The sequence below is a fragment of the Myxine glutinosa genome, chromosome 5, assembly GCF_964187855.1.
Source record: "Myxine glutinosa chromosome 5, kmMyxGlut1.1, whole genome shotgun sequence".
NCBI lineage: Eukaryota > Metazoa > Chordata > Myxini > Myxiniformes > Myxinidae > Myxine > Myxine glutinosa.
Genome location: NC_136265.1, coordinates 86,392,634 through 86,407,735, shown reverse-complemented (window position 1 = coordinate 86,407,735; position 15,102 = coordinate 86,392,634). Strand labels below are relative to the sequence as shown.

At 47.6% G+C, this 15,102-nt stretch overlaps 1 protein-coding gene across 8 annotated transcripts in view; it reads right to left on the bottom strand.

Moving 5' to 3' along the window:
* LOC137418896 (uncharacterized) overlaps window positions 1-15,102 on the bottom strand; it is a 224,307-nt gene that overhangs the window by 44,834 nt on the left and 164,371 nt on the right. For all 8 annotated transcript variants that reach the window (XM_078778298.1, XM_078778300.1, XM_078778299.1 and 5 more), the window contains one exon: window positions 10,998-11,108. In XM_078778298.1, the coding sequence (XP_078634424.1) occupies window positions 10,998-11,108 (111 nt within the window). The remainder of the gene's footprint in view (window positions 1-10,997; window positions 11,109-15,102) is intronic.

Here is a 15,102-nt window from a genome sequence, read left to right as displayed (position 1 = left end):
ATCTGCCAATCATTCTACCAATCATCACTCTGCCAATCCTTTGCCAATCATCAAATTTTGTTTTTCTAATTTCGGGGCCAAAACACTATCCACATCATCACAGTCTACTCACTAGAGCCTCTCGCTGCGCCAATTCATCTCCAAAGCCCGGCTTCGTAAAGCCGAGCAATGAATGCGGGTTGCTTGGTGCCGGCGGTTGGATACGTCCGGCATTCGGTGCAGGGAAGGACGCTTACCCGGGCCGAGATCCCACGCACCATCTCGGCACAGAGCCGTCCAATGGCCCGATCTCGACCTGCCGGAACGCCTCAACAAAAAGGGGTCGCCATGACGACCCTTCCTATCGGGATGCCCGCTCCGCCTAGTGGAGCATGGACGCGGCCGTTCAAAGCGCGGCCCGGCGTGAATCCCGCAAGGCGGTTCTTTCGAAACCGCCGCGGATCCCCACGGCACGCAAAGCTGCCCGGTTCACACCGAAGGCCCGATTCGGCTATACGTCGCTCTAACCGCGAACCCGGTTACCGTCGATGCTTCACCTGCATGCTTACACCCCGCAGCCCGTTCCTTGCTCATACATCCAGCTGTCTCCATGCTCTTTGTCATTGCACCTTCCCTGACACACCCAGGTACACTCATTCCGCTTACAGACTTTGTCACACACCTGACCACCGCACACCTTTGCACACACTCGTCGTTCGCACACCTCACCAACACACCTCTTCGCGCCCCCTCCTCTGTGACAACCACAGGTGTGCTCTCACTTGCACAGCCAATCATGTGCCTCACTACCAACTCCAGTGTGCATTCCCATACACACTCTACCATTCCAGGTGTGCATCCCTCCATTCCAGGTGTACATCCTCTCTCACCTGCCACAACCAACTCACGCTCCGTGTCACTCTCACTACTCTCACCTCCACACTCGGTCACGCACACACCCTTACTTTCGACAGCGCTCCTCTGTACCCATACACTCCTCCGTTACACACCTTTCTCGCGCACACTCTCCCATTACACCCTCCGTAACACTCGCCACAGGTGTGCATTCTCCCTTACTCTTGACAGCGCACTTTTTCCTCATGCACCCGTCCGTTACACACCTTTCTCGCGCATCCTCTTGCGCACACTCTCCCGTTACATCCTCCGTAACACTCACCACAGGCGTGCATGCTTCCGTTACATCCCTTGTAACTCTCCCTACGACACGCTTCCATGTGCCCCCCCGCACACGCGCTACGACCAACTCACTCTCGACAGCACACTCCTCCTTGGCGCGCACTTTTTCCTTACACACCCCAGAGTCGGACATTCTCGCACACCTCCTCCTTCGCACACCGTACCTGTCGCACACTTCACCAACGGCCTCTCACGAACACCCGGATCCAAATCAACCCCCAAGCCGACTGAAGCTCCCCTCACATCATATGCATTTCCGCATATATCGCCACTCACCTTGGCACCTCATCTCCGCACCTCCTTCGCCACCTGCAAACTCTTTATTTGGTTAGCGAGCACACCATCACGATTTGAGCACCGACCTTGTACATATTCCATCACCTCCTCCTTTATCTCCCTCTTAGTTTCCGTCCGTCTCTTCTTAATTTCACTCACCCCCTCTTCCACCTTCTCTAATTTTTCCTTCACCTCTTTTATTTCCCGGTGCATCTCCTCAATTTCGTCCTCTAAGGCTACCTTGACCGTTTCTATGTGCGTCCTCACCTCCCGGTCCTTTGTCTCCATTACTTCTGTCACCTCGTCCAACCTTGTTGTCAGTCCCTCACGTACCATCTGACATTCCTTCTGTGTCGCTATTAATTCGTTCTTAATGTCTTTTTGTGTCGCTTTTAACCCTCCTAGTACCGCAGTGTTCCTTTGTACCTGCTCCACTAACTCCGTCTGTCCCACCGTCAGCTGTTCCACCTCCTGCGTCAGACCCTCTATTCCCCCCTGTAACCCAGCCGTATTATTCCTCACCTCTTTCTCCATACGCTTCTCACCTCGCTTTACCTCCTCGCATACCCCCAAGACCTCCTCGCTTACACCTCGTCGTATTTCCTCCTTCATCTCCTCCATCTCTTTTGTGGATGCCTCCCTCATCTGTCCTAATTCATCCCTTTGGGCATCAAATTTGGTTTCTACCCCGATTTTCACCTCCTCTATCTGCTCTCCCATTTGTTTAATTTCCCGGGCCGATTGCTCCCCTATTTCCCGCATTTTGTTTTCCATCTTGTTTTCTAACCCCTCTAAACCATTTTTCACCCCCTCTATCTGATTCTCCTGGGCAGCCATTCTATTTTCCACCCCCGTTAACCCATTCTTCACCTCTTTTATCCCGTTGTCTAACCCCTCAAATTTATTGTCCAACCCCTTAAAATTATTGTCTAACCCCTTAAAATTATTGTCTAACCCCTCAAATTTATCTTCTAGCCGCTCCCCCATTTCTCCCATTTTGCCCCCCATTTCTCCCATTTTGCCCCCCATTTCTCCCATTTTGGCTTCTAGTCCCCATATTCGCCAATAGTATGGCTGCATTAATCTGCACCATGAGGTCCCGCACATCAATTCCCCCTATTTGCGCAGCGGGCGCGGCTACCCCGCACTCGTGCGAGCTGCCACTTTGTGCGTCTGATACCACGTGCGCGAGAGCGCCATTTTGTGCACCTGATACCTCCTCAACCACCTCCTCATTGCTCTCCTCCATTTCTTCCCTGTGGTCCTGCGTTACCCCTAACCCCTCTTCTAGCTCACCCACCTGCATCCGATCGCCTTGACTAGCCATGGCGCGATTTCAAAGTTCGGGTTTTTTTTTTTTAAACAAAACAAATTTCGGCCGCTCCAAATTTTGACCAAATTTTTTCTCGATGTTTTTTAAAAAAAGATTTGGTTCGGGCCTCGTATCTCACTCCCAGACACCAATTGTTACGGACCGCGGATAAGATGTTGATTTGCCGAGCGGATGGCGCCGCGGCCCGAACAGTTACCCCGACTAACCCGATTCCTGGACGTTGGCCGAATCGCGCCACAGATATTCAATAGGGAAAAGACAAAGGCGACACGGATGTGAAGAAGAAGAAGAAGAAGAAGACAAAAAGGTTTGAAATGCTACTAAATTTATTCCTACTATTTACACAATCAAAGAAACCAAGGAGAAGGAAGGATAATAAAACAATTTACAGAAGAAATCAGAGACACAGTGAAAATACTAGCTTATCTAACAGGCTTAACTTATTCCCTGGACAGAACAAACAAAGACGGACTCACACGGGGAATTGCAGAGTGGATTGGCTGGAAGGAGGTGGGTGGCTGGAGGGGGAGGAAGGCACGGAGCTGGCTGGAGCTTGATCCCGCACGGGACGTCGGGCTGGACCTCGACGGCCGCCGATGCCACCGATCCTGTCGTGTGCGCGGGATCACGGATCGGAGCTGCTTGGTGGAGCCGACGCGCTGGTGGGGGGTCTGGCGTGACGGGTTCTCTCCTCTCTCTTTCTTAGTCCAACCCAGTCCAACAACTTCCTCTCTTGCTTAGTCCAACAACAACTTCCAGGCTTTTCGGTGTTCTGATCTCCTCCCTCCTCGACTCTCTCTGGGGGCCTCTGCCTCGGGTTATATAAGCCCCACCCTTGACCCTTTTGCGAACCTCCCCCAAACATTCTCTCTCCGCCCTCTAAAGCCAACCCCTCGTTCTGGGTTGGTCGGCAAGGGCTGGTTCACTCCTCCCCTCTATGACGAGGTGGAGACACGCCCTTCTTCCCCGACCTTGCCTCGTGGCCAATGGTGGTTTTGGGGGCAATTCGAGCTAGCCCCAGCCAAAGGGCAGCAATGGCAATGAAGAAAACCACCCAAAATGCAGTTGTCAATTGCAGCAAAGTGGACGGCAGATGAAATGCAGCAAAGGGGCTAAACCTGGCACTTGGAAGATGCCATGTCGGAGGGATCTACTTTATTTAATGCAGTGCAATGGAGTGTCAAATTAATAATAATAATAATAATAATAATTCATTTATTTTGTATAGCGCTTTTCCAGAAGCCCAAAGGCGCTTTGACAGAGTGGCAAACATAATGCATAACAATACATGAAAACAACAATTGCAAAAAGACAAGAATCAATAGGGAAATATTTAAAGCAAAAGGAGGGAGAAGGAGAAGAGATAGTCAGGGGTTAAATGCTGTGGGTTGAATGTTGAATGCAGTGTTGAACAGGTGGGTCTTTAGTGATGTTTTGAATGTGGTGAGTGAGGAGGAGTCTCTGATGGTGTGAGGTACTGAGTTCCAGAGGGTGGGAGCAGCGATGGAGAAGGCCCTGTCCCCCCAGGATCTGAATTATGGAATGACATGAATGAATAATGGAAGACAAATCCTTAGCCTAATACACATAATAAGGATAGAACTACTGAACATGGATATATGGTGTCCTTCGTGTATGCTTTATGGAATTAACTACGGGAACGCCCTTTGACCTTTATACAACACTGGAGTAAGGAGGGCGATATTTTTACAACTATTTATACAACAACAACAAAAAAAAAACCATTCTCATATCCACAACAATATATATATATATATATATATATATATATATATATATATATATATATATATATATATATATATATATATAAGATCATTTTTACCTCCGACACCGAAGGCGGATGGAGGACATGTTTTCACCCATGACTGTCTGTTGTCTGGCTTTGCCTGTCTGCTTTTGAACAGGATGCCTCAAGAAGGTGTGGACAGATCGAGACAAAATTTGGAGGAGAAGTTGGGAATATGATAAGAAATAAATTATCAGATTTTGTGCAGATCCAGATCGGAGAATATTTTTTCATGATTCTTCACCATTGAAAGATGGGGCTAAAACCGATTTATAGCAGGATATCTCAAAAAGTTAGGTACGGATTTGGATGAAACTTGGTGGACAGGTTGGGTGTGTGACAAGGATAAATCAATTCAATTTGATTTGAATCTGGATCAAGATCAGATCACTTTTAAGTGATTCTTCACAAATGAGTGACAGGGCCAAAAACTATATATGCAGCAAGATATTTAAAGTTGTGGACGATTTTCGACATAAACTAGGTGGATGTGTTGGTTAAGCGACAAGAACAAGCCGATTCAATTTTGAGTCAGGTTCGGACCCAGATCTGACCGACAAGTGGGATCCAAAACTTAAATTGTTCAGCCTGGCGGAGGTATGCAGACTTGCACGGGATGCTGAGCAACAAAGACATTGGAAAGTAATGTGTGTTCAGCAAACATATACAAGAGCAACTGTGATGAATCCGGATGAAGTATAGGATAATAATGTTGAAGATAATTATCATTGCGGTGCCAATTACGATGACGTCACCATGCGTGTACTGTTCTGCAAAACAATTCACCAATGGATGAACAGGACAAGGGGGCAGATTTGCACTGTGTTGCTCCAAGAGAAAAGTTCAATTACCTCGAATATTTGCCATACCTGCTCGATTGAAACAACTGCCGGAGTGAGGGGGGAGAGGAGACTGTGGAGGGGGAGGGGGAGAGAAGACTGGGAGAGGCGGAGAGGAGACTGGGGGAGGGGGAGAGGAGACTGGGGAAGGGGGAGAGGAGACTGGGGGAGGGGGAGAGGAGACTGGGGGAGGGGGAGAGGAGACTGGGGGAGGGGGAGAGGAGACTGGGGGAGGGGGAGAGGAGACTGGTAGAGGGGGAGAGGAGACTGGGGGAAGGGGAGAGGAGAGTGGGAGAGGGGGAGAGAAGACTGGGAGAGGGGGAGAGGAGACTGGGGGAGGGGGAGAGGAGACTGGGGGAGGGGGAGAGGAGACTGTGGGAGGGGGAGTGGAGACTAGGGGAGGGGGAGAGGAGACTGGGGGAAGGGGAGAGGACCCTGGGGGAAGGGAGAGGACCCTGGGGGAGGGGGAGAGGACACTGGGGGAGTGGGGAGGGGTGAGGAGGAGTTGGAGAAGAATGAGGGGAGATGAGTAAAGCGACCCCCACTCTCCCCCGTGTGTGACCCACTCTCCCCCGTGTGTGACCCACTCCCCAGTGCAGTGTGCGTGATGTGGGAGGGATGGGGGCGGGAAGTAGAGGATTTGAGCTCTTGAAGTCACATTTTACATGAATGTAATTACATATTTCAAACTGTATTTCCGATGTGCACACACATGCATTCACATGTTATCAGAAGTAAATACATTGTGTAGATTACATCATTTGTGGATCTGATAAATTGCCAGTAATCATTTTGTAAAACTGAATGTGCAGATGCAGCATCTAACTCAATATGTCCAAATGTCACAGACGTCCATGCCCATGGGATTCCCACGTGTGACCCCACTAGTGAAATAATAATAGGTGCTAATAAAAGGTGTCCAATTAATATTAAATCGGATTTTTTTTTATTTTTATTTTTTGTATACTGAATCGAGGCTCGTGAAAGAGCTAACATTTACTTCACAAACAAATCAACCAGACAAACAAAATATATAAAAAGAGGGAGCGGAAAACAAGATGGGGAGAGAAGGGGAAGCACACAAACACAACATTTTAGAGCAGGGAGATGTGTGGAAGGGAGAGGGCTTGGGGGAAGGAGGCGTGGGAAGGGGGTGGGGGGAGGGAGAAGTATAAAACATAAGGACACCAAGGACTTCCAGGACAGAAGTTGGTATTTCAAAAAAGTGGAATTGGGGTGAAATTAGCGGGGGTAGAAAAGATCAAGGTTTTGGATGGGGGAAGATAAGAGATGGTGGTGAACAGCTGTTTTAAAGACCTGGAGGGTGGAGTGGGATTGAAGAGAGTGAGGGAGTTTGTTCCAGGGGCGGGAGAAAAGAGGAATGAAGGAATGAAGGTGAGCAGAGAGTCTTGATTTTGGCAGTTTGACCATAAGAGGGTTTCAGGCAGATCTTGTGCGACCTGTAGGAATATTTGCGGGACAGAGCCCAGAGAGAGCTGGGGGGGCAAGGCCAGAGAGGAGTCGGTAGAAGACGGAAAGACCACCAACCTGCCTGCGGTGAGCGAGTGAGAGGCCCTTGGAGTTAGCTTCATCGCGGGAGATTCCAATGATTCTGAATGCTTTGGTTTCAACAGCGTGAAGACGAGCTAGGTGTGAGGCAGGAGCACCAGCCCAGAGGGGAGAGCAGTATTCCATTGAGCTGCGGATGAAAGCCTTGTATGTGGTGAGGAGCTCAGGTGTGCCAAGGAAGGACTTCGCACGACGGAGGATGCCCAGTCGGCGACTGGCTTTGGAGGCCAGATTTGAAATGTGGTTTTCCCAGGAAAGATCATGGCAGATAGTGAGACCCAAAAGCTTGAGTGACCGAACTTCTTGGAGAGGATTATTCAGAAAGTGGATGGGAGGGTTGTCCAGTCGGTCTTTTCGGAGAGACATCGTAAGAGTGTGAGATTTGTCAGGATTGAAAGACATGTTCCACTTGTTTGCCCAGTCTGTGATTTTGTCCAGGTCTGCAGAGAGTGAGGAGGCTGCAGACTGCCGATCTGAGGGATGAAGAATGGAGCGACAGAGAGTAGAGTCATCAGCAAAGAGATAGAGAGGATTTTCAAGAGAGTCAGAGAGATCATTGATGAAGACCAGAAAAAGCACAGGGCCCAGAACACTGCCTTGTGGAACTCCAGCCTGAACAGGAAGAGGAGATGAGAGAAACCCATTCAGGGCTACACGTTGACTATGACTAGAGAGGAAGTCCACCAGCCATGCGTGGAGATTTCCATGGATACCAAAGGAGGAGAGTTTGGTGAGCAGAGCGGGGTGCCAGACCGTATCGAAGGCACGTGATATGTCAAGGGAGACTGCTCTAATTTCCTGTTTGGCATTGAGGACCTCCATCCATTGTTGAGAAAGCAGAAGCAGCATGTCCAGAGTAGAGTGTCCAGGTCTGAAACCAAATTGATGATCAGAGATCAAGCCATTGGAGAAGAGGAAAGATTTCATATCTGAAGTAATGATGGATTCCATGACTTTGCTGATAATTGGGAGAAGGCTGATTCATCTGTAGTTGCTGGGATCTGTTTCTGCACCTTTTTTGTGCAAAGCGGTGATGTTGGCAGATTTCCAAGCAGATGGAAGATGACCTTGAGCAAAAGAGAGGGTGAAGAGAACAGAGAGAGGGAGTGAAAGAGCGGAAGAACAGGATTTTAGGACCCGTGGGCTGATGCCGTCAGGTCCAGTTGAATAATCCGAGTCGAGGGTTGACAGAAACTTTTCCACCTTGTCAGGAGGAAAGGACACAGAGTCCAGGAGCAGCTGGGTATGACTGGGTACGGTGGGTACAGAGAGGGATGGGTTTGGGACACAAGATTTAGAGGCAAACACAGAGTTGAGGCATTCAGCTTTTTCACGTGCGGAGTCAGCCGTGTGGCCATTTGAGGTGAGGGAGGGGATGGAGGGGGAACAAACACCAGAAACAGATTTGACCAGACGCCACCAGGATTTGGAAGAGGGAGACAGATAAGAGAGTTCGGTCCTGAGAACGGAGAGATATTGTTTCCTGGCTCTCCTGAGGGTGGACACACACTTGTTTTGGGCTTTGTGAAAGGAAATGAGATTTCCTTCTGTTGGATTCGCTTTCCAGGAGACGAAAGCAAGTTCTTTCTGGGCAATAGCCTCACCACAAGATTCCGTGTACCATGGACGGGAGGAAGGGTATGACAACAGAAGACGAGATGGGATAAATCTGTGCATGAGAGAGAGCAGTTTGCTTTGGAAGAATTCGCAGGAAGAATTTATGTCAGAGGCAGTAGAGATGGGAGACCAGTCCAGATGATTGATGGCTGCTTGAAGACCGTGCCAGTTGGCCTGAATGAAATGCCAGACTCGTAGGCGCTGAGGAGGCTCTCTGAGAATGGTCAGAGAGATGTCCACTTTAACAAGCACATGATCAGAAGAGCCGATTGGAGCAGAAGAAGAGCAGCAGACATTTTCAGGGAAGTTAGTCATAACCAAGTCCAGAAGAGAAGATGCTCCGTTGACTGAAATCCGGGTCGGGAAATTGACAGATTGTGTCAGTCCCAGTGAGTCACAGAAGTCCTTTGCTGAAGAGCCATGGCTGGTGAGAGAGGTACCCACACCCAGCCAACTGGCATGGTGACAGTTGAAATCACCACATATGAGGAAGAGAGAGTTGGGATGGGTAGATAGAAGTTGGTCCATATTCTCAGACAGCGAGATGTAGATGGAGTCATCACTGTTTGGTGGACGGAACAACACACATATGAACAAAAGGTGGGAGCGAAGGGGAAGCCGTAGCCAAAGGTATTCCTGGGGGTGAGGTGGAGAGAGGGCAGTGCAGGGCGAGTGAGGAAGAGAGTTTTTTTAATAAAGATAGCAACCCCACCTCCAGGACGAGGCTCAGGTCTATCATACCGGAGGAGGGAGTAACCTGGGAGAGATACCAAGGAATCAGAGACATCATGAAGGAGAAAAGTTTCTGTGAAGCAGATCATGTCTGGTTTGTCAGAAGCAACCTGTATGGAGAGATCAGACAAGTTTGAGCGAAGGCCCCAGATGTTTGAGGTCCATACTGTTAAGGAAGAGGAAGGGGGAGCATCGGATACAGAACAAGGGGGGGGGGGAGCGGTAGGGTAAGATGTGGAAGAGGAGGAAGAGCTGTTGAAGGTGTGTCGGAGATTCCAGAATAGGTTGGAGAAAGGGAAGAATGGGGCAGACAAAAGGTTTGATGGTGATTGGGAGAGGCCAGTGAGGTGTTATTTGACGAGGGGGAAGAGCGAGGCAGAAGGTTGAGGGAGATGAAGGTGAAAGTTGGAAGGGGGAAGAAGCGGGGAGGACGCTTTGAGGAGGAGGGGTGAGAGGGGAGTCTAGGAGGGGAGGAGCGAGGGAGAGTCTCGGAGGGGAGGGGTGTGGGGGGAGATTTGAAAGGAATGGGTGATTGGGAAGATTTGGAGGGGAGGGGCAAGGGGGAAGATTTGAAAGAGATGGGTGATAGGGATGATTTGAAGGGGAGGGGCAAGGGGGTAGATTTAGAGGGGAGGGGTGATGGGAAATGGGATTTTGGGGTGATGGGATTTTGAAAAGTGTACGATTAATGGGAAACGAATATTTATTGCAAAATGAGTTTCTTGAGACATTCGAGTCAAAAATACGTTTGACGACGCTGGAGGGAGGATGGAGTGCTGGAGAGTTTAGGGAATGAATGAAAGATGCACTATAAGAGATGGAATTTTTTTTTGGAATGAATAGATTTGGTGAGCAAGTCGAAAGCATCCTTTTATAGAAGAAGAAGAAAAAGGTGTTATAAAATATGACAGAATACAGGTCTTCAGGGGTCAGATGAGACATTTTTTAACAACGTGATCACATGATCACAAACAACGTGGTCGAAGAACGAACGAACAAATAAGAACGAATAAACGAATAAAAACAGAAGGAAATGTTTTTGGGTTTTTTTTTTTTTTTTGAGATTTTAAAACAAGGAAGTATGGGATGAAAAGACCGTGAAAAACAGAGACCGGAAAGTAATTGCAGCACGATCGGAGAACCGCTGAGACAAAAACAAAGCCTCAAGCCGAGGTCGGACACGGTAGCCTAGTACTACACTTAGGCCTCAGAATACGCGATACGAAAGACCTACGATTCTGTACACAGGTATGAAAAACCAACGCCAAGAATACTCTTAAAGACACCCCAATAGGTACATACACCGACAGAAAGATACAGTTTCGACAAAAACACAATTGTGAAAAGTTACTCAACTTCGAAAGCGAGCGCGCATGGACAGCTTTGAAGAGATGAGACCTCCAATCTCGAGACCTCGGAATTGACGATAGTACAAATTAAGGATAATAGGATACAACAAGGTATATTATTGTTGGTTAAAATATTTTATGTATAATGATAAAGGTGAAAATTGATGTTTGAGAAATTGATTTACCATCGTGGTTATTTCTCAAAGCAATGAAATCATAACGTCATGTTTTTTTTCTTAACACCAGAGTTCATCATCAAACTGTTTGAATCAAAATGTATCGACATTGACAGAAACCTTCATGAGTCTGGTTCTTGAGGAAAGAAGCTTTGGCATCTTTGGGTTCGGGTCGATCCAGATGTACATCAATGTCGTGCTCAGTTTTCACTTCCACTTTCACAAAGAAATCTGGAAAAAGTAACTTTTATTAAAGGCAGGCATCTTGCGTCACATGCAGAGCTGTTTTCATACCCTTAAAATAGATAAATAAATAAAGCATTAAAATCGTTGATTTGAGGTCTTCCTTGAAGAGAGAAAATAAAACATTTCCCCACAGGAAGAGCATCGTGTCAAAACATCACGATACCAAAGCATTACGTTCTGCACAAACTGCTTCTGTTTCTGTACAAATGTTATAAGATGCTTCTTTCCCGACCACAACTTCAGTGGGAATTTCACAACCAACAAAATAGAGAAGGTAAGAAAAATGTACAGAAGGTGAGGAGAAGGTTTCCTCCCCAAACGACTTTTATTGTGAAAATACATGGACACGTGATCCAACATGCGACTGGTCGATTTTTTTGGACTTGAAAGAACCCTGATGGAAAACGAAATGGCAGAGTGTGGCAGGTTAACAGATTGACAAATACAGAGAATGGAATGAACAGGCCAAAGCCATGACATGTGACCACATGACAAGGGGAGTGGAAAGGATCAAAAGTCAGGAAGTGGAGAAAGGCTCAGGAGTGATTTGGAAAAATCATGTGTTGATGGCTAATTGTATTGAAGGACTGGACTTTCAAGATACTGTCACGTTCACCGGGGGTTTAGGATCCTCCATGGTGATGGGTGGCCGATCGAGCTTAAACTCCGAGGCGTTCAATCAAACAATGGCAGCTCTTCTTTACACGCGCCACGGGAGCGGGGGGAGTTACTTACCTGGACGGGTTTCCACTGGAGCGTCCTCGAACCAGGATAATCGAGCAAGACCGACACTGAATTAAACCGCAACCAATAAAGGGTTTAATAAAAATAACTGCAAGACGATGAAAAATGAAAGGTGAGGTAAAAGTAAAATTCCGAAATGGGGATCCTCCACTCAGACACAATTAGACACGGGAATGATAAATAAATAAAATAATGTTCTTTGTATTTGTTACGGCCGGCACGCAGCTCTGGTCTCCGAGGCTTTTCGGAGTTTGATGGTCAAATCCGCAGTGTAGCCACCCCGCGCGGGAAGCACACAAGATGGTGCAGATTCGCTCCCGTAGCCAGCTGCCGGCGTGAGGCAAGCAGACAAGATAGCCTCCTTTTGTTTGCTCGCTATCTCCTCAGTCTCCGATGAGCACCACCGTCAACCAACACCCCCTCCTCCGACGTTGCAAAGGTTTCTCGAGCTCCACAAGTTCTCCTCACAAGAGAGAGAGAGAGAGAGAGAGAGAGAGAGAGAGAGAGAGGCGGGGGGGGAACGCACCATCCCCTCTTCTCGATGACGTCAAACACTCCAAACAATCCCCACACCCCACACCCCACCACTTCAGTCCATGGCCATGACCAATCATTCCCTTTGGGACAGGGCCTCACGGCCCTTGTGGACACCCATCAACACCATTGGGGGGCGGGGCTCCCTTGCCGATCGGCAAATGTGCTGGGTTTCTGTCAGGCTTGTCGGTGTTGTCATGCCCCTGAATTAGTTTCCTGATGGCCCTCGTCTTATCGCAGGCCGATTTATGATAACCTAACCACAAAGGTCAGATCACAAAAGGTAGGATGGACAGGGGGATATATTCTTCTTCCCTAAGCTACATAGCACAAGAGCCACCCTCCGTATGGCCACACGTCACACTTGATCCGAACACACGGAGCTGACTTATTTACATCAAGGTGTTGTTGCACGATATTTGGAGCATGGTAATCTACACACTTCAACCTGCACTAAGGTATTTCATTGATACCCCCCACAAACGTAACAGAGACACCCCCTCCCCCTGGAACCGCAGCTCCTGCAACTTTCCGACTTACTGACCTTGACACTTACGGACTCCCTTCATGAGCCGATGAAATAAATTAGGAGGGGCTGTGGTAAGCGAGCCATAGCTAACTTACATGGTCTGCTTACCGTTCTACACACCTTAAGCAACATTTCAAATATTTACAAAGCTTGAAATCCTCGCTCCGAACTCCTGGGGCGGGTAGAAAAAGTCAGCAACACACAATTATCTTAACCACAAAACCTTATGCCAAAAGTCAAAACGTTTGTGCAACTCTTGGATCCCTGTAAAGACCACGTCCCCCGGTGGATATGCCACAATACCCAACGTTACCTGTAGAGCCATCCCAATGTCACCAAATTTCCACGGGCCCTGTCCTGGTCCAACAGGTGAGTGGCATGGCTCAGTATATTTTCCCCCCATTCATTCACACAAATCACATATCATTCACACACATTGCAATTAATCAATACACTTATTTCACCCTCTCTGCAAGACCATGGCATAAATGTCATAAAACACAGGTTACTTGAAGGCTCTTCTTTTTTTTGTTCTTCTTCTTCGCGACATTCGGGGCACACTAATCTATACAATTCTATCTGGACCAAGGTATTTCATTACCTACCCTGCCACAAACGTAACATGCAGTTACACCTACTTTTCATGGAACCCTTTCTGGATGTGAAAAATTTGAGGTGTCATGGACCTTCCCACTGTGAAATGCAGCACCATTCATGTTTGAACAAAGTAAGGAGCTTCACTCAGTTTTCAGTTGTTGTCTGAAAAGAATAATTACAAACGGGCTATTTTTCTTCGGTCAATTTTGTAGTTCAGCGATGCTGCCCAAATGTTTAACCCTTGCGTGCTGCTTTCGCAGATTTGTCACAAGATGAAAATTCTTTTTTTTTTGGAAAACGACCAAAAAAAAAAGTAGTTTTCAAATGAAAATTTTGAAAACAAACAAACAAGATGCCGCACACAAAGGATTAATGAGTGTTATGTGATGTGCAATCCTCCACAGGTGATGGATTGGCAGGTACCTTCATAGGTTGTATCTTGGTCGATTTTCTTTTTCGAGGAATTGTGTGTCACTCCCACATAGGAAGTCTTCCGACTTTGTGATATACCATCAATTCAATTTTAAATTTTATATCACATTTCAAATTGGCCACTATTTATTAGATTATATCAAATTCATGAAAATGACAAAAAACATCATCATCTTCTTCACAGCCACTTCAAAATAATTTTCCCAGAAAATGTCTCCCCCACTTTTCAATAGCGATCAACGCCCCTGTATGGGCCTATCACATTCACAACACAGAGAGGTGAGTGGTGTGTCTTTCTTATCCTGTCTCCTTTCTGGTCTGCTCTTTCCATGTGTTGTGCCCCCCCTCCCCACCACCCTCTCACCCCTCCTCCCCCCAGGTTTCTGCAGTTGTGCAGGGAACACGTCCCACAGCAACACCCCACTGGTGAAATTCCCAAAATACAGGAAACCTGTTCACCTTCACCCTTTCATTCCCCTTCTTCAACCACTTGTGGAAACAACTTGCACATTCTCTTCAATCTCATTCTTCCCTCCAAGTCTTCAAGACAGCTGTTCATCACAATCTCATATCATGCTCTGTCTCACCCTGATCTTTTCCACCCCAAGCGACCCCATCATTGCGAATTTGGGGTGTTTCGAAGGGGGTAGAAAAGATCAAGGTTTTGGATGGGGGAAGACAAAGAGATGGTGGCGAACAGCTGTTTTTAAGACCTGGAGAGAGGAGAGCGATTGAAGAGAGTGATGGAGTTATTTCAGAGGCAGGAGAAAAGAGGAATGAAAGAGCAAAGGTGAGCAGAGAGTCTTGATTTTGGCAGTTTCACCAGAAGGGGGCTGCTGGCAGTTCTTGTGCGACCTGTAGGAATATTTGGGGGAACTTTCCATTTTATTTTATGACCCGGTGTGTACCCCGGTTTACAATAGGTACACCATATCCCTGCGTGTCGTAAGAGGCGACTAAAAGGGTTGGCATCAGGAAGGGCATCCGGCCATAAAAACATTGCCTCAAACAGGGAACCATGATTGTCATGGGGCCCGCAAGGCTAACCCCCGCTCTCGCAGGGAAAATGGCCTTAAAACGATCATTCATTCATTTTCCATTTTATTCCTTCTTTTCTGCTCGAGGTGTTTCAGGAGCCTTTTT